At 42.0% G+C, this 22397-nt stretch overlaps 1 protein-coding gene across 2 annotated transcripts in view; it reads right to left on the bottom strand.

Annotated features, from left to right (window-relative positions):
• Positions 1-2179: 2179 nt before the first annotated feature.
• The window catches only part of gpr158b (G protein-coupled receptor 158b), an 84510-nt gene continuing 64292 nt past the window's right edge, over positions 2180-22397 (bottom strand). For both annotated transcript variants that reach the window (XM_057856804.1, XM_057856803.1), the window contains 4 exons: positions 15042-15188; positions 9351-9585; positions 5014-5570; positions 2180-4938 (listed from right to left, as the gene is read on the bottom strand). In XM_057856804.1, coding sequence (XP_057712787.1) covers positions 3991-4938; positions 5014-5570; positions 9351-9585; positions 15042-15188 — 1887 coding nt within the window. In that variant the 3' untranslated portion in view covers positions 2180-3990. The remainder of the gene's footprint in view (positions 4939-5013; positions 5571-9350; positions 9586-15041; positions 15189-22397) is intronic.

The following is a 22397-nucleotide window of genomic DNA, read 5'->3' as shown; positions in this document are numbered from 1 at the left end:
TGAACCCTGTTATTGGCTTTGTATGATGTATGGCCGAACTGTTCATTTCAGATTCAGAAGATGAGGACTTTGATGGATTTGTGGATGACTGATCAAAAAGTAACATTAGTAAATTGTTAACTTCAGTACTTCAATACAAGTACAACCAAACTCAGTTTTGCTCCCGCTGCCTTTTTAAAAACATAGGCTAGTATGCATTCTAGCATGTGTGCATGCTAGCATATATGCATACTAGCGCATGATTTAGCATGCATACATGCTACCCTATGTTGTGCCCAATAATACTGGGCATTTTATGTAGGGTTGGGCATCGTTTGAATTTGAAGGGTTCCGGTTCCATGTTTCGATTCCGGTTCCAAACAATTCTCGATTCCGATTCTTTAAATGGGCAGGGTAGAAAAATGGCATAGTTTTTATTAGGGGTGTAACGGTACACAAAAATCTTGGTTCGGTACGTACCTCGGTTTTGAGGTCATGGCTCGGTTCATTTTCGGTACAGTAAGAAAACAAAATGCAAAATATAAATGTGCTAGTTGTTTATTTCACACTTTTGTGCTTTCACCAATAGAAACATTAGCCTATACAAAGCTAGAATTCTGCTCAAAAAGTAGCGGGTATTTAAAAATAATAATCCAACAACAATTTGCCTTTCAGACCCAGCGTATTGGTCAGCTTTCTTTCTGAAAGAAAGAAGAAAAAAGAAGTCCTGTGCTAATAAAGACAAAAAGCAATCCTAATGACAAAGATTTTAACATGTATTTACAAATGAAATGCCTTAATGAATCTTTTTGTTTTTTCTTATGAACGGTTATCAAAAGCTTTATTGGTGGATTTTCTCAAGTTAAAGCGCCACACAGAAATTAATAAATTTAATTGTGTGAGCAGAATCTGTGTATAATTCTTATTATTTAATTACAGGTGTTTTAGCTCATTTCAATTTATTTTATTTAAATGGGCTATTATTTATTTTATTATGTGTTTATATTTTACAAATGTGATGTAGTATTAATTTATATTGTATATTTTATGTTGTATAACCTTAGTTCCTATGTGAATATTAGTTCCTATTTGTTTTGTTGTGGTAGGAGGGTTTAGTACTGAATACGTTGGTTATTATAATAGCAGAGAAGACAGCAGTAAATCAACAAAGACAAGTCAACTGTGCCCCGATCTACCACTCAAGAGATCTGATGGACTCAAAAAGTGGGTTACGATTGCATATTAGTTTGAAAATTGACCGGATCCACCGTATTTTTACACGAGTGACTTCCGGTCTGCCCGATCCTAGCTACCGGTATTAGTATTGATGCAGGAGGGTCCCGTCTCGCGTCAAATAATAAACTCTGCCGTTCTTTTTGCGTGCGTCGTGTTGAGCCGCTTCTGGGACTCGTCTAACACGCGGCCGCACTGCGACTGGTGTGCATTGGCTGATTGACTTTAACGCAGTACTTCTCAAATAGTGGGGCGCCCCCCAGAGCGATGCCAGGGGTGGCGCATGTGACCTCGGGGAACATGCTTTTTTTTTTCTTTTTTTTGCCATACTAGAATAAAGTGTACTTGCGCATCCACTCAGTGGGTGGCAGTGGCGCTCTCATTTTCAAAGTGCGCGCAGTATTTTTGAAGTAAGCAAGAGCACACAGACGAGAGATGTGAAGAGCTGTGCGCCGTTTTCGAAAGCCGTTTTCCGGCAGGACTCACGCAGCGACCCACTGTCTTCTCCGGTTCTCACGTGTCCCTCCGAGACGTGACATTTTCGGCTTGGGATCGTCACGACGACCGTTGTCACCTACTACCCTACCCTCGGCCGCCGACAATGCGCTTTTTTTCGGGCCGTTTGCCTTTTGACTTTGACATTTAATACAGTGGTAGGTGAGGAAAGACCACTGTTTACTGTGCCTAAAAATGATTATAGCGGACAGCCGGAAGCCAAAACGCCACTTAAAGACATTAGACCCCAATCTCATTGATAAGCCGCTTGGTTGTGTTTCAGCAAAAAACGTACCGAATATTGCCAATAATCGTCCCGCTTTGTCAGTGTTATATAAGTAAACCAGTGAGCACTGTTAGCATGCTCAGTGGAAAATAACCCCACACTATTGCAAACCGGAGGTGACACTGTGAGCAGCGAAAATAAAAACTGTCCTTTTGTCCAAAGACACTCCCCCCCCTTCTATTCAGTTTTGTTTTTTCGGTCAAATTTTTTGGCATATTGTCCTCATGAGTTAATGTTTCTAATCAATTTGAATTTTTTATTATTTACTGATTTTATTTTTCAGTATCAAATGTTAAAAATGTACCTTGAGTGTATTTTTACAGTTTGGATGTGACTTTTTTTTTCTTTTTCAATTCAGGCAAATTGATGTGCGTTAAGTCTTTTCTGTTACAAACAAAACAATGTTGATAAAGTTATACTTTATAAATTGATCTCTGTCATTTTCTGTAATAGAAAAAAATGACAATGTGAGGCAGAGGCGTACTTATAATAGTAATATTATAGACAAATGATACTATTTACAGTGGCGGCAGAGTTTGGGGGGGCGCGAAACATTTACGTCTTCCTTGGGGGGGCGTAACAGAAAATAATTGAGAAGCACTGCTTTAACGCCTGCGTTTCACTGCGTTCTCGCGGCGGCCAAGTTGTTGCGCCGTCGACGTTTCTGGGTTATACTATCCTACCGTGTTGGTCCTCATTATACTAGAGAAGACGGAGTAAATATAATCTACACAAAGAAACTGTAACCTGATCAGAAACTCGTTCGGTACGTCTCCGTTCCGAACCGAGCACCCCGTACCGAAACGGTTCAATACAAATACATGTACCGTTACACCCTTAGTTTATATTAATTCCTTAACTTCTCGATTATTTTTAATATTGTATGAACTTTCAATTAACGTTGCTATGAATTTCTCACTGGGCTATTTTTAATTTGTATATAAATAGCAGTCTTTGAACTTGAATATGATGAAATTTCTTTCCACAGGACTGCACTTTCACAATGATGTTATTTTTCAAAAACTCGCGGAGAAAACATTTACACATATTCTTTTGCCTATGTTTTAGAGTGTCGTATGCTGCAGGCATTTCTTGTATTGCATCGTTAGTTTTAGGTGGTATTTCTTCAAGTGAGTTAAGGCGGGGAATGTTCTGTCCCTTGTGACTACTTTTTAAGTTTGATTTCTTTTTAAACTGATATATTGTTCATTTGTCCACAAGATGTCACTATTGTAACTCAGGACTCTACAGTTTTTCTTTGGTTTTGCTATGCGTGCTTGGCTTCCCCTAGTGGTGACTTACTGGAAGCAGCAGGCAAAAACAACATTAGTTGGAAAAGAATCCTTGACGTGTACAGATGCTACACACCTCCTCTGCACTACACATCGTTGGGAACCCTTGATCAAACAAAATCTGTAAATTTGCACGTTTTAACAGAGGTTCTGATATCATTTCGGTGTGTTTATTCTGTTACTATGTTGTCATTTATGTGAAGCGAAGACACACGTTATTGTGCAAAGCTAAATTAGCCACTTCATATGATTTGCTCATAACGGAGCTAGTCTTCACGTGGCTTCTTTGTGAGGTTCATCAGATATTTTTTCCGGTCTGCGTTCAGGGCATCGAAACTTGGAATTGAAATTAAAAAATCTGAACGGTTCCGGGAGTACCGGAGTGTTAGTCCCGGATCCCATCGATGCTCGATACCCAACCCTAATTTTATGTGTGTGTGAAAATACGGTACATTAAGTATTGCACATACACCCCCCATCGCACCATTACCAACTACATTATATTTGAAAAAAAAAAAAAAAGCGGGGGAGAGAGATAAAATGACTTTGCTCAAACATGTCACGATCAAAAGTTCGGAAATTTGACCTAAGAATTCCGGTGGATCGATGTCAATGTCGTTTGGTTCTTCTTCGTAATCAAACATTTCAAACTTTGTCCATGTGCTTTTAAGTCTGAATACAAATACAAAGGAATGACAGCCTTCATCATGCCCTTTCTCCATGATCTTGGTCCTCAAAGTCCCAGGGACAAATGTCAGCCGTTTTCGGACTGCTACTGATTGCAGGTTTGTGATACCGCTCTTTCTTTTTGTCAGTAGAGGTTTTACTCTGACCATATTTGCTGTTTGAGGCTTCGGTCTCTGCCCTCCTCACTTCTGCCCCATCTGGATCTTTGTTGGAGCTCCTCCTCCGCTCGGATTGTAGCCCGCCACACTCGGAGGACTGGCTGACACGCCTTCTCTCTGACTGCGGTTTGCTGGAGGAGCTCCGTCTTTCCCTAGTTTTATCCCTCACTTTTTCCTTCTCCGTCTTATGGTTAGATGAGCAGGACCCTTTCGTTTTCTTTTTGTTTGCAGAAGGACTGCTGCAGGTCTTCTCCTGCTTGGGTGAGGGTGGGCAGTTGTAATCCCATGGGCAGATCTCTACCATCAATGAGGGAGGCTGCAATAGGCTTCCTGTGGACTTTGAGTGGTCCGAATGGAGTGCCTTGGGTTTACCATCAGTAGGTGTGACACTCTTTTTACGACGGATTCGGTCTGGGGAGATGGACTCTGAAACACCGCCAAGCATGGGCTGCTCATCAAAATCCCAGGGGCTCATATCTGGTTTGAGAGGCAGAGGTGACCTGGGTCCTCGAGATTTCCGTGTTTCTCTGCTCTCCTCCCTGTCACCACCTCTATCCTTGGAGCGTCGTCTGTTTGATGGAGACTGCCCCATTTTCTGCCTCTGCTGGGAACGACTACATTTGCTGATGCCAGAACTGCTACTTCCTCTTCGGCCTGTGTTGTTTTCCACTGGCGCAATGGACACATGCTTCTGTGTCTTGGCTTCAGATGGGGTCTGAGGCTCTTCCATATCCCAGGGACAAACTTCAGACACGTCATACAAGTTCCTGCCAGTTTCAGAGCAAATGGATGGCTGACTACCACTCACCTAGAATAAAGCAAGAAAACATATTAGCTCGACACACCCCAAGTATTTACGCCACATCACCCCATCAAAAGGTACCTGTTGCTTCATGATACCCATCTTCATAGGTGTTTTGGAATACTCCACGGATTGACTGACGATCATTTTGGGATAATGTTCCGGAGTCTCGTCCACTTCTGAAAGCACCCTCCCTTCTGGGCCCTTCAGACCTTTTTTGCTGGCATCTTCCATACTCTGCGTCTTGTTGCCAAGCCCCGGCATTTTCTCCTTGGCACTGGTGATTACACTGAGAGACTTCTGCATGATGGATGTCCGTAGGTGCACAGGTTTCTTTTCGTGTGTTAAGTTGTGAACGCTCGCCGACTTCCAGAAGAGTGGAACAGATTCAGTGGACCCAGCTGGTTCCAGCTTTGATGGCGGCGCACCTGGTTCCAGTTGCTTCTTGCAGTGTTTGCGGCCAATGAGGGAACCAAGGAGAGAACACTCCCCTGCATTACCCATTGGAGTTATGTTGTCCCCTGCTGCAGAGCCAACTTGACTTCCAGTTTCCTCATCTTGGTCACAAACATGATCATAACTTTGCGACTTCTGCAAGCTTATGACTTTGTTCTTAAGTGAATCTTCTCGATGTTTTCCTAAAGGAAGATTAAAAGCTTGAATAAATTGACATTTATTCAGTATTTAAAACACAAACAAAAACAAATAATGATTTCTCTTCAATGGGATACAGTGACACCATGAGATATGAAAACAAAAGCTTTTCTAAGCTTTTTTTTTTCGCTTAGTATTACAAAAACCTATGCAGCACACGAAAGATAATACATGAGGTAATAGATAATACCCGCTCGCAGAAAAGTTAAAAGGTCACGGCATAAATGCGCCATAAGATCCTGCTGCCATATTGGTTAGAATCCTTCCAATTATACCCAGTACCATGATTCTGCTGCCCTATTGAGCTCATTTTACACACATATCACGGTAAATTCCCGTGTAAGGTGACGCGGGATTTACTCACGTCATTGCTTTCATGCATGGAGAGATATCCCGGGAATGACATGGGTTGGACACTTTCACAGACTTGTCCCGTGTTGCCCACTTGGCGCTCTCTGTGCATGGACAGATACTGGCGCAATTTTATAACCCATTATGTCAAATACTGCGATCATTTTAATATGTAGGTGGCTTGCATTTTGTGGCTGACATGCTCCTTGACGACTCGGCCAACGAGACCGGCAGAATGTCGCACATCCTCCGCCAGGAGAGCACTATACTCTGTTTATTGCCCTCTTCATGTGCCCGGTGTTCTGTCAAATTTTCAACCCCATCAGAAATTGCAACTTTGTTTTAAAAATGGCCGCGAATACAGCGATTGCAAAGTAAACACTCCAAACTTTCTTTAAAGGAAGGACTATTTACTTACATTTCATCATGGATGGGCAGGTAGAAAAGATCTCCTAAGACACATTCTGTTTGTCATGTTAGCTGCAGAACAACTGCATGCCGCTCTTTGTTTACGTCGTCGCCGTGTAGTAAAGCATTATTTTTCATTATATTCGTGTTGACCATGTGGCAGCTAGGCGTTCCTCTGACGTCAGCCAATTTGTGCGGCGGGACTCTCCAGCTGCTTCCCCGGAGAGCTCTCATGTCCGTAGTAGCAGGGTAACAATCTGTAACTTGCTCTCCGCCCGGTGGGTTGCCGATCGGCGAAGACAATCGACAACCCCGTGGCAGTATGACATGATCCGGGCTAGTTTTGTGTGATTTTTCTCTTCGAAAGCGAAAATAAGACTTTGAGACGTCACTCGGTTTGGGTTAGCATGTCACCTACCTGTCTTGATTTGTTTACATTCTCCGGGGCCGGGAAAAGCGGACTAACTATGGCAGTATAATATAGCGTTCGGGAGGTGCGACAGTAAATGTGAAGTCGACAGTTTTGATCATTATGGAGCAATTTTGCCATGTCGTACTGGATAAATGCATTTTTATTATTGCATATTCCATTTAGCACCAGATTGTTATTTGTCATGACCATACCATTTATTTAGCAATTGGGAAAAATATTTCCATAAAAAGAATATCCTTTAAAAATATTGGAGTAGAGAGACTGAAAAAATGACATTTTGCGGCTCTCTTCGTCGCATCTTCCTCGTTATGAATAATTCCCCCTCAATGGGCTGCATACTAAATCAGATGAAACCATTCTCCCGCTGACGTCATCCACCTGTTTGGGATGCTAGAGCCCTATAATGGTAGGCCTGGCTGGATGGCGGATTAAAACACAAATTTCTCGTCATCTGCGCTTTGCCAAATTGTTGCATATAGTTGAATCGTCTCAAAATATGATTCTAATTCACATAATAATGCTATTTAAATACTTTTTTTATCCTGTCGTATGCACTTTAACCTTATTATAAAAAAAAATAAAAAAAATTAATGTGGTGTTTTAGAAGAGCTTGGAACGAATTAGGCGATTTACATGTAAAACGTGATTCATTATGCAAAAAAAAAAAATTATGATACAAAAGCCACTCTGGAAGAAATTAAGTTCGTATCTGGAGTTACCACTGTGTATTAATCTATAACTTGATGTATTAGCAGAAAATTATTTCTATGGTCTCATTTGTTGGTTGCCTTTATTCATTCAAGACTCAGCTATCTTGACATGTATTGGATTTGCAGCCTCTCCAGCGTGCAGTCTTGTAACTGAATTTCACATGCACCATTTACTGGATGCCCACAAGGTCACTGTCTGTCTCCATTCCACTCCTTTACAGATCTGGAATCAAGTTAGCAGGCAGCTCAATTTGCCTGACCACTTTTTTACAGCTTACAGAGTTTGGTCATGCAAATATTATCTTTTAGGACAGGCCTGGCCAACCTTGTGCGGCTTTTATGTTAATTTCAAAATTTTGGGTTCGTGTGTGAACATTGTCAAGACTTTGTATGTGACTCACAGAACAAGCTCATTTTACATAATGAACGCTGCATACCGGTTTAGATCCCCTATAAAGTACTGCGCTGGTTTTTAAAGATAACCTCGGACTTAAAGACGTGTAGGCTCTAATAAGCCACAATTGTTCTCTTTTACTAAAATATGTGATTAGAAACACATAAAATATTGCCATTGATTTAAAGATCTATAATATTTAATACATGTTTTGACCTACGGAGGGCGCCATGTTTTATGCGCCAATGGACGCTCAGGGTGATGACGTAGTTTGTCACTGTCACTAGACGAACACTAACGGTGCTCTGCAATTCCTTCCTAGGTGGCGAGACTTCCAACACGTGCACATCGGTTAAAAACTGCGAGCACTTACTATTTGTGTTTTTATTGAGTCTTTTATAAACTTTTCATTGCTCCAAAATACTTTTTGCATGCGTTTCCCTCTCATTCTTTTATGCATTGTGTTTTCTTGTGGTAGCTTTAAAGAAAATTGTTGATCTGTTGACAACATTAGTCACATAGCGTATTTAAACCAACCTTATTTGATATTACTATGTTTAAGTATTTTCTTAAGGCATCTTTAGTATGTTCTGTCTGTACGCATCTAAACAAAACAAGCTGAAAGCGCACAAAAGTATTTTAGGTGTCAAATTCGCCTCTTGTAGGACATTTCGCCGGTGTGGCACATTTTGGCAGAACACCGGTTTTGTCCTACTATCATCTCGTTTTATCCTGTCTTTCGTGTTCATTTTGCTTTTGCTTCTCGTTTTGTGAAATATCGACAGTGCTGTCATGTTCATTAATGTTCCTCTCGGGTTAAAATTGAAAGAGCTGAACAGATGACATGATTATGTCGCTAGAGTCATGCTCTGAAAGCCCGACAGCGTGACCCAGTGACGTCACTGCCCTGCGACATCAACAACAATGGCGACGTACTAGTTAAACTAATTTTACAAATTGTATAAAAACGAAAACATCAAGAGGGGTTTTAATATCAAATTATTTTAACTCACAATAACGTTTATCTTTTAAGAACTACAAGTCTTTCTATCCATTGTTCCCTTTAAGATGTCTCTCTCACCCTTAGTTTGCCACATGCTAACGCTGATTGCTAAAAAAACAACGGATTGAACATGCAACCCAGAAACATCCGGAAGGGATCAGATGGAATACAACCACATTGTAATATGTGTTCCATTAAAAAAATGTTCAGCATATCAAAAGTAATATGGAACACTACATTTTTTAAGTGCATGAAAAAAGGTTTTTCTGACTCCAAAGTATTAGTGTATTACTCTTTCCAATACTCACTTTAAAGAACTAATTTATGAGTACTAAAACTTTGGTGGTCAGCCAGCATGTTATATGTACTGTAGTTGTCTGCAGTATATCATATTGTTTACATAAACAGTAAATCATACAAAATGTTAAAAAGGATTTCAGTAATGTCCAAGCGCTAAGATCTCACCGTGCTCCATTTGATTCCTCCTCAAAGTACTGCGGTTGCTGCCATGTTCACTGCCATCTTCTCGGCTACACTGGCGGTGTATGTGCATGGTCTCGGGGATTTCTGTGATTCTTTTCATCAGGGTGCGACCTAGGCCCTTTTTGGAATTTCGTTTCCTTTGGAGGTGAGGGTTGTTGGCTAGCATCTTCTTGCGTTTGTAGACTTCCAGCTGGGAGTAGAGCTTTTTCAACTCATCCTAAAGAAGAACGTGAAATATGGATCAATTATAAATTCATACATACAGTATACAGTGGGGCAAATAAGTATTTAGTCAACCACCAATTGTGCAAGTTCTCCTACTTGAAAAGATTAGAGAGGCCTGTAATTGTCAACATGGGTAAACCTGAACCATGAGAGACAGAATGTGGGAAAAAAAACAGAAACTCTCATTGTTTGATTTTTAAAGAATTTATGTCCAAATTAGAGTGGGAAAAAAGTATTTGGTCACCTACAAACATGCAAGATTTCTGGCTGTCAAAGAGGTTTAACTTCTTCTAACGAGGTCTAACGAGGCTCCACTCGTTACCTGTATTAATGGCACCTGTTTTAACTCATCGGTATAAAAGACACCTGTCCACAATCTCAGTCAGTCACACTCCAAATTCCACAATGGCCAATACCATAGAGCTGTCGAAGGACACCAGAGACAAAATTGTAGACCTGCACCAGGCTGGGAAGACTGAATCTGCGATAGGTAAAAGGCTTGGTGAAAAGAATTCAACTGCGGTAGCAATTATTAGAAAATAGAAGACATAAAAGACCACTGACAATCTCCCTCGATCTGGGGCTCCATGAAAGATGTCACCCCGTGGCGTCAAAATGATAACAAGAACGGTGAGCAAAAATCCCAGAACCACACTGGGGGACCTAGTGAACGACCTACAGAGAGCTGGGACTACAGTAAGAAAGGCTACCATCAGTAACACAATGCACCTCCAGGGACTCAAATCCTGCACTGCCAGACGTGTCCCCCCGCTGAAGAAATTACATGTCCAGGCCCATCTGCGGTTCGCTAGAGAGCATTTGGATGATCCAGAAGAGGACTGGGTGAATGTGTTATGGTCAAATGAAACCAAAATAGAACTTTTTGGTAGAAACACAGGTTCTCGTGTTTGGAGGAGAAAGAATACTGAATTGCATCCGAAGAACACCATACCCACTGTGAAGCATGGGGGTGGAAACATCATGCTTTGGGGCTGTTTTTCTGCAAAGGTACCAGGAAGACTCATTTGTGTAAAGGAAAGAATGAATGGGGTCATGTATCGAGAGATTTTGAGTGAATGTCTTTCAGCATGACAATGATCCCAAACACACAGCCAGGGCAACAAAGGAGTGGCTTCGTAAGAAGCATTTCAAGGTCCTGGAGTGGCCTAGCCAGTCTCCAGATCTCAACCCCATAGAAAATCTGTGGAGGGAGTTGAAAGTCTGTGTTGCCCAACGACAGCCCCAAAACATCACTGCTCTAGAGGAGATCTGCATGGAGGAATGGGCCAAAATACCAGCAACAGTGTGTGAAAAGCTTGTGAAGAGTTACAGAAAATGTTTGGCCTCCGTTATTGCCAACAAAGGGTACATGACAAAGTATTGGGATGAACTTTTGGTATTGACCAAATACTTATTTTCCACCATGATTTGCAAATAAATTCTTTAAAAATCAAACAATGTGATTTTCTGTTTTTTTTTTTTCACATTCTGTCTCTCATGGTTGAGGTTTACCCATCGTGACAATTACAGGCCTTTCTCATATTTTCAAGTGGGAGAACTTGCACAATTAGTGGTTGACCAAATAGTTATTTGCCCCACTGTATATCTAAAATTATACTGTTTGGAACAACAAGTGTTCAATAACTGACAAGCAAGTCCATTCAACCTTTCACCTGCAATTAAACTGGAAAAGCCCCAAACAGTCTAGCTACTAGAAACCCTCAACAGAATAATTATGTGGTGCGTTGGCAGTGAATGCGTCCGGTTTTGTGTTCGCTAGTGGAGCTGGTTGCTGTATATATGAGGAGCGCGGATGAGCAGATGAAGTATTACGGAGTCCGGTGCCAAAATAAAGCAGTTAAAAATATATCCACTCTTCGCTAACATTTGAGGAGGCAGCTGTTTGCATGGCACCACAATTTGTGCCTCTGATTAGAAAAATAGAAAATGAAGCGGAAAAGGCAAAGATAGTCGGAGTCGACAAAGTGTAAACGATAGTTTAGGGATGTCTCGATCGGATCACGTGATCGGAAATCGGGCTGATCGCGCCATTTTTCAGAAGATCGGTGAAAAGGATCGGGTTTTTAATTATAAAATGTAATTTACCGAATATAAGGCGCACCCGTGTATAATGCGCACCTCAAATTTACTTGTAAAACCCAGGGAAAATTATTGTACCCGTGTATAACGCACACCCTAATTTTAGCACCAATAAATAGAATACAAGAAAACAGAACTCGTGTACAGATACAGAAATGTCATTTTACTGACTGGTGAAACACAGCACCAGCATAGCACATTGGTAGTTCAAAACATTACCGTAAACTGACCATATGTACGGTAATAATATGATTTGACAACTTCTTCAACTTACCAGAATCCAGGAGAAAACAAAACAGATGTGACTTTTCTTTTAAAGGCTGCTGTATAACTTGCTCGTTTCATCATGATAAATAAATGTTTCTTCCATGGATTGATACGGTAAAATAAAGTGAGGATTTACATCGGAAATCGGAAAGAGTGCATCGCTGTACACTAGACTGTAACAATCGGAACTATTGTTATTTGGGTTTGAGTTTCCCGAGGGACAGATATAGTTGACGGACACAGGAAGTCTGTGTTGTGTTACGTTTGTGATGGTCCGAGTTGCGGAGCTGCAATAAACGTTGACTTAAATGAGTTCAAGAAACTAAATTCTGTGCTTTATGAAGAGTGAAAAAAAGCTGAATTTAAAGGGGATGTTGCGGCAAAGGGGGTGTGAGACATCAATAGAACCATTATGCGCCAAGATAACAAATATTGATAAAGTTAACAAAAAAATCAATCACATTAATGAGCAATTATCGAAAATAGATCGAAAATGACGAACATTACCGGAAGTGTTCCGGAAACAGCCGAATGGGGCGGCGACGTCACGACAAGTGATTGAAAGTCGAGGCGGAGCTAGGTGCCATTGTTTTTTAACGACGAGAGAGTAGCGTTGGGGTTTGTTTGACCAAAACATCACAACAATGGTTCAAAACTGCTGTGCTATGTGGTGTACAAATAGTTATTTATCGGAATATAGTATGCATGAGTTCCTGAACGCGAAAAAAAAAGCTGGACTACACAGAAAATGGGTAAAGTTCGTCCCTGCAAAGAGGGCTAATTTTCTAGACACAGCCTCCGGCACGCTTTTCTGTGGTGCGCATTTTCCAACTGAAAGCTTCTCGAACTATGGACAAGAGAAATCGGGTTTTGCTAAAAGATTGCTGCTCAAAGGAGATGCGGTGCCGACATACAGGCACAGCCACCTAAATGTCCCGAGATATCAAGAGAGAGACGATGACTGCTAAAGGAGGCTAAAGCTAAGCACAGGAGGGAGCAGGCAAGCTCGAAATGGCCAGAGTGAGTACTCTTTTATAATAATAATAAAAAAAAAATGTCACGCATTGGATACAGGACTCGACACATGTATAAATTATCGTTCGTAAAATATATAGAACAAATCCTCTGATCCCGTTCATATTTGTGTCTGTTGACAGAGCGAAAAGCTATGATAGCGCAATAAATGATAATTATTCTATGCATTCCTTTATTTTGCAGTCACGGTGTATCAGCTTCACAAAAAGAAATGCAAAACAAATCATTGGTGTTTCCCACACGATCTGCTGCCGATGTTTCATCAGTGTCATTGCTCCCCTCAATGACCGTTTAATTACGCTGCATTGGCGTTCGTTTGGGCTCAAATTGGGAACCTAAAACACCGATTAAAGCTTTGTAACTCTCCTCGTCACCATTAGATGAACATTCGTTACGTCCTTCTACGTCGTATTCATTGCTGAAACTAGAAACAAAATTGTCTGCCATCATCGCCGCCATTCAGTATTAAAGCACTGAGCCTTTTTCTTGTTGAAGAAACAGCCCTCACTGTCAATTCTGAATTCTCTTTTATTGACAACGAGCGGTGTTTCTTCATGAGGGAACCTGGAATATGTGCAGGACGAACACAATGCATCAGCATAAACAGCTCAAAACACCCCTAATTCTCCCCACACTAGAAGGAATTCTATTGATGCAGACAGGCCCTGCCCCCCTAGTGGCCGGTGGCACTCTCTTCACTTGTCGTGACGTCACGCACACAATCTGCCAGATCTCGGGCGCCGGTCGTTTTAGCTTGACAATCGAGCCAAATTTCTCTCATTTTCTTGTGTGTAATTACACGAAGTGGCATGATATGAATACAAAAGGCATGCGTTTATGGATAAATGATGGAATATCAAAATTTTCCCAGGGCGCTACATCCCCTTTAACACAGACGAAATCGACCAATCAGACCGAAACAAAATGGTGACGTCACGTACTGTAATGGTCGGCAACGGATCGCCGCATACGTTTCTTCAACACAACATGGCCGTGTCAATAAAAAAATAAAAAAAATCGGTCTTTATATTATATATATATATATGTCTCCATCCCTGTACCCGTGTATAATGCGCACCATGATTTTACAAGTGGATTTTGGGGGGAAAAAGTGCGCGTTATATTCGGAAAATTACGGTATTTATTTTTTTCTGCTTCATGCTCATACAGCGCCACAGCCTCTCACCCTCCCTCCTGCTAAGCAGTGCAACCAAACTGTCCAGCTTTCGTTAGGTACTTAACAATGACTGACAGGTTTGTAGCTTTGCTCTTGCCAGAGAAGCTTGGTAGCTCTACGATCAAAGGCACAAATCGGTCAATCATCCTTAAACTTGCAAAAGTGTGCTGTGGCAACTCATTGTGTAAGCGAGAGGCTCTTCTCAGCAGTGTGAATGGATTTGGGTGGACTCACTCAATTAAGCATTTAATAAAGACAAGCATTTTTTTTCATGTTTAGTCACATTATGAAGACAGCACAGTAGGACAGTAACATGTTTGGAGCTTTTGTTAAAAAAACACACCAAAAAAACAAGAAAACCTTTTTCTCCGGTATCGGATGGGGACTCAGTATTGGCAGATTCTCAAAATCAGGTGACTCGGCCTCGGGTGCGAAAATATGTGATCGGGAAATCCCTAAACAATACATTCCTACGCACCGCTTATCATATTTTTGAAAGGGGGAGTTAAAGTGTTTTCAGAAAGGAGTACAGGCTCTTTGCGAACAAGTCTGAAGACAGTAACAGAATAGCATTGAATGAATACGTAGAATTATACATTATAATGTGAAAATATATTCCTTCATAAAGGAAGTCATCAATTTCATGACAACATAATACGATACCGGTTCTTAGGTCAATGATACTATATTTTCTGATATTATAAAGTTTAATAAAGTTCAATTTTAATTTGATTTAGGGGCTTTTGATCGAGTTTATACGATACACATACACGTACACATTCAACACAATCAGTTCCATAGCATCTAAATTATTGAAAAATACAAGCACTAAACAAACAATGTACATCAGAAAGCTTGTGTTTCCTCACCCGTATATCCTCAGGGTCCAAGCTGTGCTCACTCCAGGCTGAGGTGATGCTGTTGTTGAGGTAAGAAACAGATCTTCCAATATCCAGCTCTTCCTCATATGCCTCAGTGGCAATATCATCCCGAGCCTGAGTCACTTTGGATAGGAACTAAGACAAATACAGTTACCATGAATCTATAACCACACAGCAACCTCCCTACGAACACAAAATGTACTTAGTGTTCTCTTAATTAGACATTTTTTTATTAGACAAAAAAAGTAATAATAATTATAGTGGTCCTATATTATTGTGTGGGCGATAATATCGCCTGATAAAAGCATGTTAAGATAAGATAATAGATAATATTGACGTCGGTTTTTCATTATCGGTTTATGGCCAATATGCATGTTTGATTGATTAATTTTTATTTTGAGCAATGACAACAAAAAAACAACAAAAAACAAATTCAAAGTGAATGTAGAAGCCTTCTGTCTTTGTACAAGGGTTGGTCCCATTGTACCATAGCAGTTATGCTTACTGACCATTAGATGTCTCGAGACTAAGATGCTTGGGATTTGTTATGTGAGCAGACCATTTGCATTCATGGTGAAAAAATTAAATGAAGAATAAACGATTGTATAAACTGATCAATGAAGTGCAGTTATTAAATTGAATTAAAATAATACCGATTTTCACCGAATGTTTATTTGGACAACCTTGAAGTTGTTATATTTATCATTATTAAAGTATCCACTGGGGCATCACATACAATTAGTCATAACATGTTAAATCCACGACCGCATATGTCGGTATCGGTTTGATATTGGATTTTTGGAGTTGGACAATATCAGGATATTCAGTTAAAACGTCATTATCGAACAACTCTAATAATGATAATAAATTGTCCGAGAAAAGTAGTACAAGGTGTCATGGCACTGAACAATCATCCATCCATCCATCCATTATCTTCCGCTTGTTCCAGGGTCGGGTCGCAGGGGCAGCAGCTTTAACAGGGAAGCCCAGACTTCCCTCTCCCCAGCCACTTCAACCAGCTCCTCCGGCGGATCCCAAGGCGTTCCCAGGCCAGCCGAGAGACATAGTCTCTCCAGCGTGTCCTGGGTCGTCCCCGGGGCCTCCCGCCGGTGGGACATGCCCGGAACACCTCTCCAGGGAGGCGTCCGGGAGGCATCCGAACCAGATGCCCGAGCCACCTCAGCTGGCTCCTCTCTACGCGGAGGAGTAGCGGCTCGACGCCGAGTCCCTCCCGGATGACCGAGCTTCTCACCCTATCTCTAAGGGAGAGCCCGGACACCCTGCGGAGGAAACTCATTTCGGCCGCTTGTATCCGGGATCTTGTTCTTTCGGTCACGACCCAAAGCTCGTGACCATAGGTGAGGGTAGGAACGTAGATCGACTGGTAAATCGAGAGCTTTGCCTTTCGGCTCAGCTCCTTCTTCACCACTACGGACCGGTGCAGCGTCCGCATTACTGCAGACGCCGCACCGATTCGCCTGTCGATCTCCCGCTCCCTCCTACCGTCACTCGTGAACAAGACCCCAAGATACTTGAACTCCTCCACTTGGGGCAGGATCTCATCCCCGACCCGGAGAGGGCACTCCACCCTTTTCCGACTGAGGACCATGGTCTCGGATTTGGAGGTGCTGATCTTCATCCCAACCGCTTCACACTCAGCTGCGAACCGCTCCAGTGAGAGTTGGAGGTCACGGCTTGATGAAGCCAACAGCACTAAATCATCTGCAAAAAGCAGAGATTCAATGCTGAGGTCACCAAACCGGACCCCCTCAACGCTTCGGCTGCGCCTAGAAATTCTGTCCATAAAAGTTATGAACAAAATCGGTGACAAAGGGCAGCCTTGGCGGAGTCCAACCCTCACTGGGAACGAATTCGACTTACTGCCGGCAATGCGGACCAGACTCTGACAGCGGTCGTACAGGGACCGAACAGCCCTTACCAAGGGGCTCGGTACCCCGTACTCCCGGAGCACCCTCCACAGGATTCCCCTAGGCACACGGTCGAACGCCTTCTCCAAATCCACAAAACACTTGTAGACTGGTTGGGCGAACTCCCATGCACCCTCGAGGACCCTGCTGAGGGTGTAGAGCTGGTCCACTGTTCCACGGCCGGGACGAAAACCACACTGCTCCTCCTGAATCCGAGATTCGACTTCCCGACGGACCCTCCTCTCCAGCACCCCTGAATAGACTTTACCGGGGAGGCTGAGGAGTGTGATTCCTCTATAATTGGAACACACCCTCCGGTCCCCCTTTTTAAAAAGGGGGACCACCACCCCGGTCTGCCAATCCAGAGGCACTGTCCCCGATGTCCACGCGATGTTGTAGAGGCGTGTCAGCCATGACAGCCCTACAACATCCAGAGCCTTTAGGAACTCCGGGCGGATCTCATCCACCCCCGGGGCCTTGCCACCGAGGAGCTTACCAACCGCCTCAGTGACTTCAACCCCAGAGATCGAAGAGCCCACCTCAGAGTCCCCAGACTCTGCTTGTGGTGAACAATCATTTTCTGCTTAAAATATGCTACTAAAATGGATATTCTGAAATTAAAATGCTTTTTTGTCAAAATTTTAATACGCTCAGAAAAATGTAATGATGCTCTTTTTAGCAGTGTTAAGAGAAGACCTTGGTGACTGGATTGAGCTCCCTTGAAATAAAGTAAATGGTTATTTGTTCACAATATTATTTTTGAAAACTTGGACTCTCGACGAGCTTACAAAAGTAGATGAAGAACAACGGACACAGCAGAAATTTTCTCAAGCACCTTCGAAAACAAACAGTACGAAAACCACTAAACACATGGAGATAGCTGATAATAAAATAATGTGGTGAATGCTTTCACATATTTGGTTCATATGGCAGGAACCGATTCATCAAAGTTGATGTTACTTTAAAAATGATACAAACAGATTTAATCACAAAGAGTTTGTATGTAGAGGAAAGCCTAACAAGTTAGTTTTATAGTGCCTATGACAGCAAAAAGCATGTTTATTTCATATTCCTTTCATTTTATTTAATGCTACTGAACGAAATGGACCTCTTGGATGTGTGTGGAAGCGATCAATATATTTATTCAATTTTTCCCCCGCCATGAAAAAGGGAGTGACTTCCTGGATTGACGAAGATGATGAATGTGATGTCAGCGGGTTATCATCTTCAGTATGAAACCAATACAACAGTATGCAGAACTGCTGCGGATTCAGCCTATTTTGCGGGTTATTTTGTTTATTGTTCGGATCACGCCAGCCATATGCGCTGCAGGCTTTTGATGCAGCACCAGGGAGAGGTGTGTGAGCCTTTTTGGGTTTCTAAAATTTCCCGTTCACCGCGAATAATGCCCAAAACAAGTTCGACAACTGTGGGACCATTGTTAGGTTAGTAAGCTACGTGTTTTATAAGGGTGTAACGGTACATGTATTTGTATTGAACCGTTTCGGTACGTGGTGCTCGGTTCGGAACGGTGGCGGACCGAACAAGTTTCTGATCAGGTTACAGTTTGTAACGTAATGTAACCCTTACTTTTCGAAGCTGTGAGTCCATCGGGTTACAGTTTCTTTTTGTAGATTATATTTACTCTGTCTTCTCTACTAAAATGAGGACCAACACGGTAGGACAGTATAACCCAGAAACGTCAACGGCGCGACAACGTGGCCGCCGCGGGAACGCAGTAAAACGCGGGCGTTAAAGTCAATCAGCCAATGCACACCAGTCGCAGTGTGGCCGCGTGTTAGAAGTCCCAGAAGCGGCTCAACACGACGCACACGAAAAGAACGGCAGAGTTTATTATTTGACGCAAGACGCGACCCTCCTGCGTCAATACTACTACCGGTAGCTAGGATCGGGCAGACCGGAAGTCACTCGTGTAAAAATACGGTGGATCCGGTCGATTTGCAAACTAATATGCAATCGTAACCCACTCTTTGAGTCGATCAGATCTCCTGAGTAGTAGATCGGGGCACAGTTGACTTGTCTTTGTTGATTTACTGTTATAATAATGACCAACAAGGCCCTGTTCAATACAAAACCCTCCTACCACAACAAAACAAGTTGGAACTAATATTCACATAGGAACTAAAGTTACACAACATAAAATATACAATATAAATGAATCACATTTGTAAAATATAAACACATGATAAAATAAATAATAGCCCATTTAAATAAAATCAATTGAAATGAGCTAAAACACCTGTAATTAAATAATAAGAATTATACACAGATCCTGCTCACACAATTAAATTCATTAATTTCTGTGTGGCGCTTTAACTTGAGAAAATCCACCAATAAAGCTTTTGAAAACCGTTCATAAGAAAAAAAAAGATTCATTGAGGCATTTCATTTGTAAAATACATGTTAAAATCTTCGTCATTGGGATTGCTTTTCTCTTTAGCACAGGACTTCTTTTTTCTTCTTTCTTTCAGAAAGAAAGCTGACCAATACGCGGGGTCTGAAAGGTAAATTGTTGTTGGATTATCTTTAAATACCCATTACTTTTTGAGAAGAATTCTAGCTTTGTATAGGCTAATGTTTCTACTGTTGAAAGCACAAAGGTGTGTAATAAACAACTTGCACATTTATATTTTGCATTTTGTTTTCTTACTGTACCGAAAATGAACCGAACCGTGACCTCAAAACCGAGGTACGTACCGAACCGAGATTTTTGTGTACTGTTACACTCCTAGTGTTTTATTTTATGGCACATGCTGGGATCATGGCACACGTTTTAACAAGGAGATGGCTTGCATTTTGTGGGTGAAAATACTGTCCACCGAGAAGGCCACATGGCCACGGTCGAGAATGCGCTTGGCTACGAGCAGTGCCCCGCTCCGACGTCGGCCGGTTTGTCCGGCGGTCATTCTCCAGCTGCTTCCCCAGCAAACAAGCTCTCCTGCCCGCAGCAGGGGAACGACGAACTGTAACTTGCTCGCCGCCGGGGCATGGGGGTTGCTGATCGGTGGAGACAATTGACAATCCCGTCGCCGTGTGATATGATCCGGGGTTGTTTTGTGTGATTTTTCACTTTGAAAGGCAAGAAAAGACTTGGAAACGCTGGTTGGTTCAAGTAAGGATGTCGGCTAGCTGTCACGCCTCCTGGTCTGTTTACGCTCTCCGAAGCCGGGGCAGGGAAATGTCAAAAGCCGGACAAACTCTGGTGGCATGAAATATCATTCAGGAGGTGCAAGAAGTCGACAGTTTTGACCATTATGGAGTAATTTTGCCATGTCATATTGAATAAATGCATTTTTAATATTTCATTTTTCATTTGGCACAAAACTGTTATTTGTCATGACCATACCATTTATTTAGCAATTGGGGAAAAATACTTATATAAAAAGAATATCCTGTAAAAATATTGGAGTAGAGAGATTGAAACAATGATGATATTTTGCTGCTTTGTCTTATTTTCTTCATTCTTAATCTTTCCCCTCAATGGGTTGAATTCATCATCAGATGATATCGTGACCCCGCCGACGTCATCATCCAGCTGTATAATGACAGGCGGGTTTAAACGGCAGATTAAAGACTAATTTCTCATCATCTGCGCTTTGCCAAATTGTATATAGTCGAATCGTCTCAAAATATGATTCTAATTCACAAAAAATGCTGTTTGAGATTTTTTTCATGCTGTCACAGGCACTAGTTTTAAGTGGGCAGTAAAAGTAACAAGAAATGGAGGCCTAATATTTGGCCCAGACTGAGAAACAGACACCAAATGTGCTCAGCACCCTCCCGTGGTGCTTCATTATCGTGGCATACTCGATTGACTCAAATGTCTGAGGAGCCTAATTAAGACTGAATGTAAGAAGTGAGAATGTTGATGGTGCATTGCTTTCATCACGCAGAGGGACGAGTAAATGTTTTCCATCAGACATAAGAGGTTGCATATAAAGACGCCCATGGGAAAGCTTAGCGAAATTACAGTAATGACTAACACCGTTTGAATAGTTTTACGGTGCAGGCTAAAAATGTGCTACTGTTTTTGAAAGCATGTTTCATATTGCTCTGGCTAAAGCTGATAAATTAACTGTTGTGATTAAAGACCTCAATACAGCAACTGACATTACAGACAGCTTTCTGTATTGATTATTAGTCACAACACTTAGGCAGGGAACGGTTCATTTTCAGAACCTGTGAGTATTAATATGCAGTAAAGGATTACCCAAAACTGTTCCTAAGAGATTCTTACCCCGGAGTTGCACCATGCATGCATCCAAACGACATCATTTAGGTGGACTAAATATAATAATAAACAATTACATTAATCAATATGCCATTCACTCCCAGTGGTTCAGTTAAGGTGGTTCTCTTTCTTGTTTTATTTTTTATATTTCATACATAAATATGTGTGTAGCAGTGTTGTTTTTGTCAACAATGATGAATATATTTCGTCAATGAACAATTTTTTTCATGACAATGACACCACCATGACGCACTGAAAACGTGTCTTGGAGACTAAAACATAGCAAGATGGAGGCCAGTTGTCATCTGATGACATTAGAACGTGATGAAAATTTGCCATAGTTTCCGCCACAAATTCTCTAGGTCTGATATTTTTCCTATTGTATGTGTAGTTAGAAACGCATTTAGCAATGTTTGCTCGTGTCACTCATGTGATGTGCTGTGCCTCCCCTCCTGCAACACACACACGCTCTGGTGAGTAAAGGCCGAGTTATGCTTCCGCGTCAGACCTGCGCCGTCAAGGAAGACCCGATTTACGACCCAGCGCCGTAGCCTGACGCGGTTCTATTGAATTTTCAAACCCTAGCGTCACGTCGACGCAGATGACGTGATGGAAATGGACTGTGATTGGTCCGCTCAGACTGTTGTTTGTGGTTCTGCTCGAAATCACCACCATTGTACATGCAAAAATGGGCCGACGGGAGTATCATCGAAGAGCAAGTCTCGGCAAGACATCATTTGGATTGCCAAATGAAAAGGTCAGCAATTGAATAAAAAGATGGAAGGACCACCGAAACGTGTGTGTTCGGAATCGAGTGGCCACACGAAGCGGTGACACAGTCTGCCAAAAATTGCCAGCTTTTTATCACTTTGTGTCGTATTTTTGGTTGGTGCACTTCATCGTTTATTGTGTACATACACTCACCGGCCACTTTATTAGGTACACCATGCTAGTAACAGGTTGGACCCCCTTTTGCCTTCAGAACTGCCTCAATTCTTCGTGGCATAGATTCAACAAGGTGCTGGAAGCATTCCTCAGAGAGTCTGGTCCATATTGACATGATGGCATCACACAGTTGGTGCAGATTTGTCGGCTGCACATCCATGATGCGAATCTCCCGTTCCACCACATCCCAAAGATGCTCTATTGGATTGAGATCTGGTG

Source organism: Corythoichthys intestinalis, chromosome 14 (genome assembly GCF_030265065.1).
Source record: "Corythoichthys intestinalis isolate RoL2023-P3 chromosome 14, ASM3026506v1, whole genome shotgun sequence".
NCBI classification, from domain to species: Eukaryota; Metazoa; Chordata; class Actinopteri; order Syngnathiformes; family Syngnathidae; genus Corythoichthys; species Corythoichthys intestinalis.
This window is presented reverse-complemented; position numbering and strand designations above follow the sequence as displayed.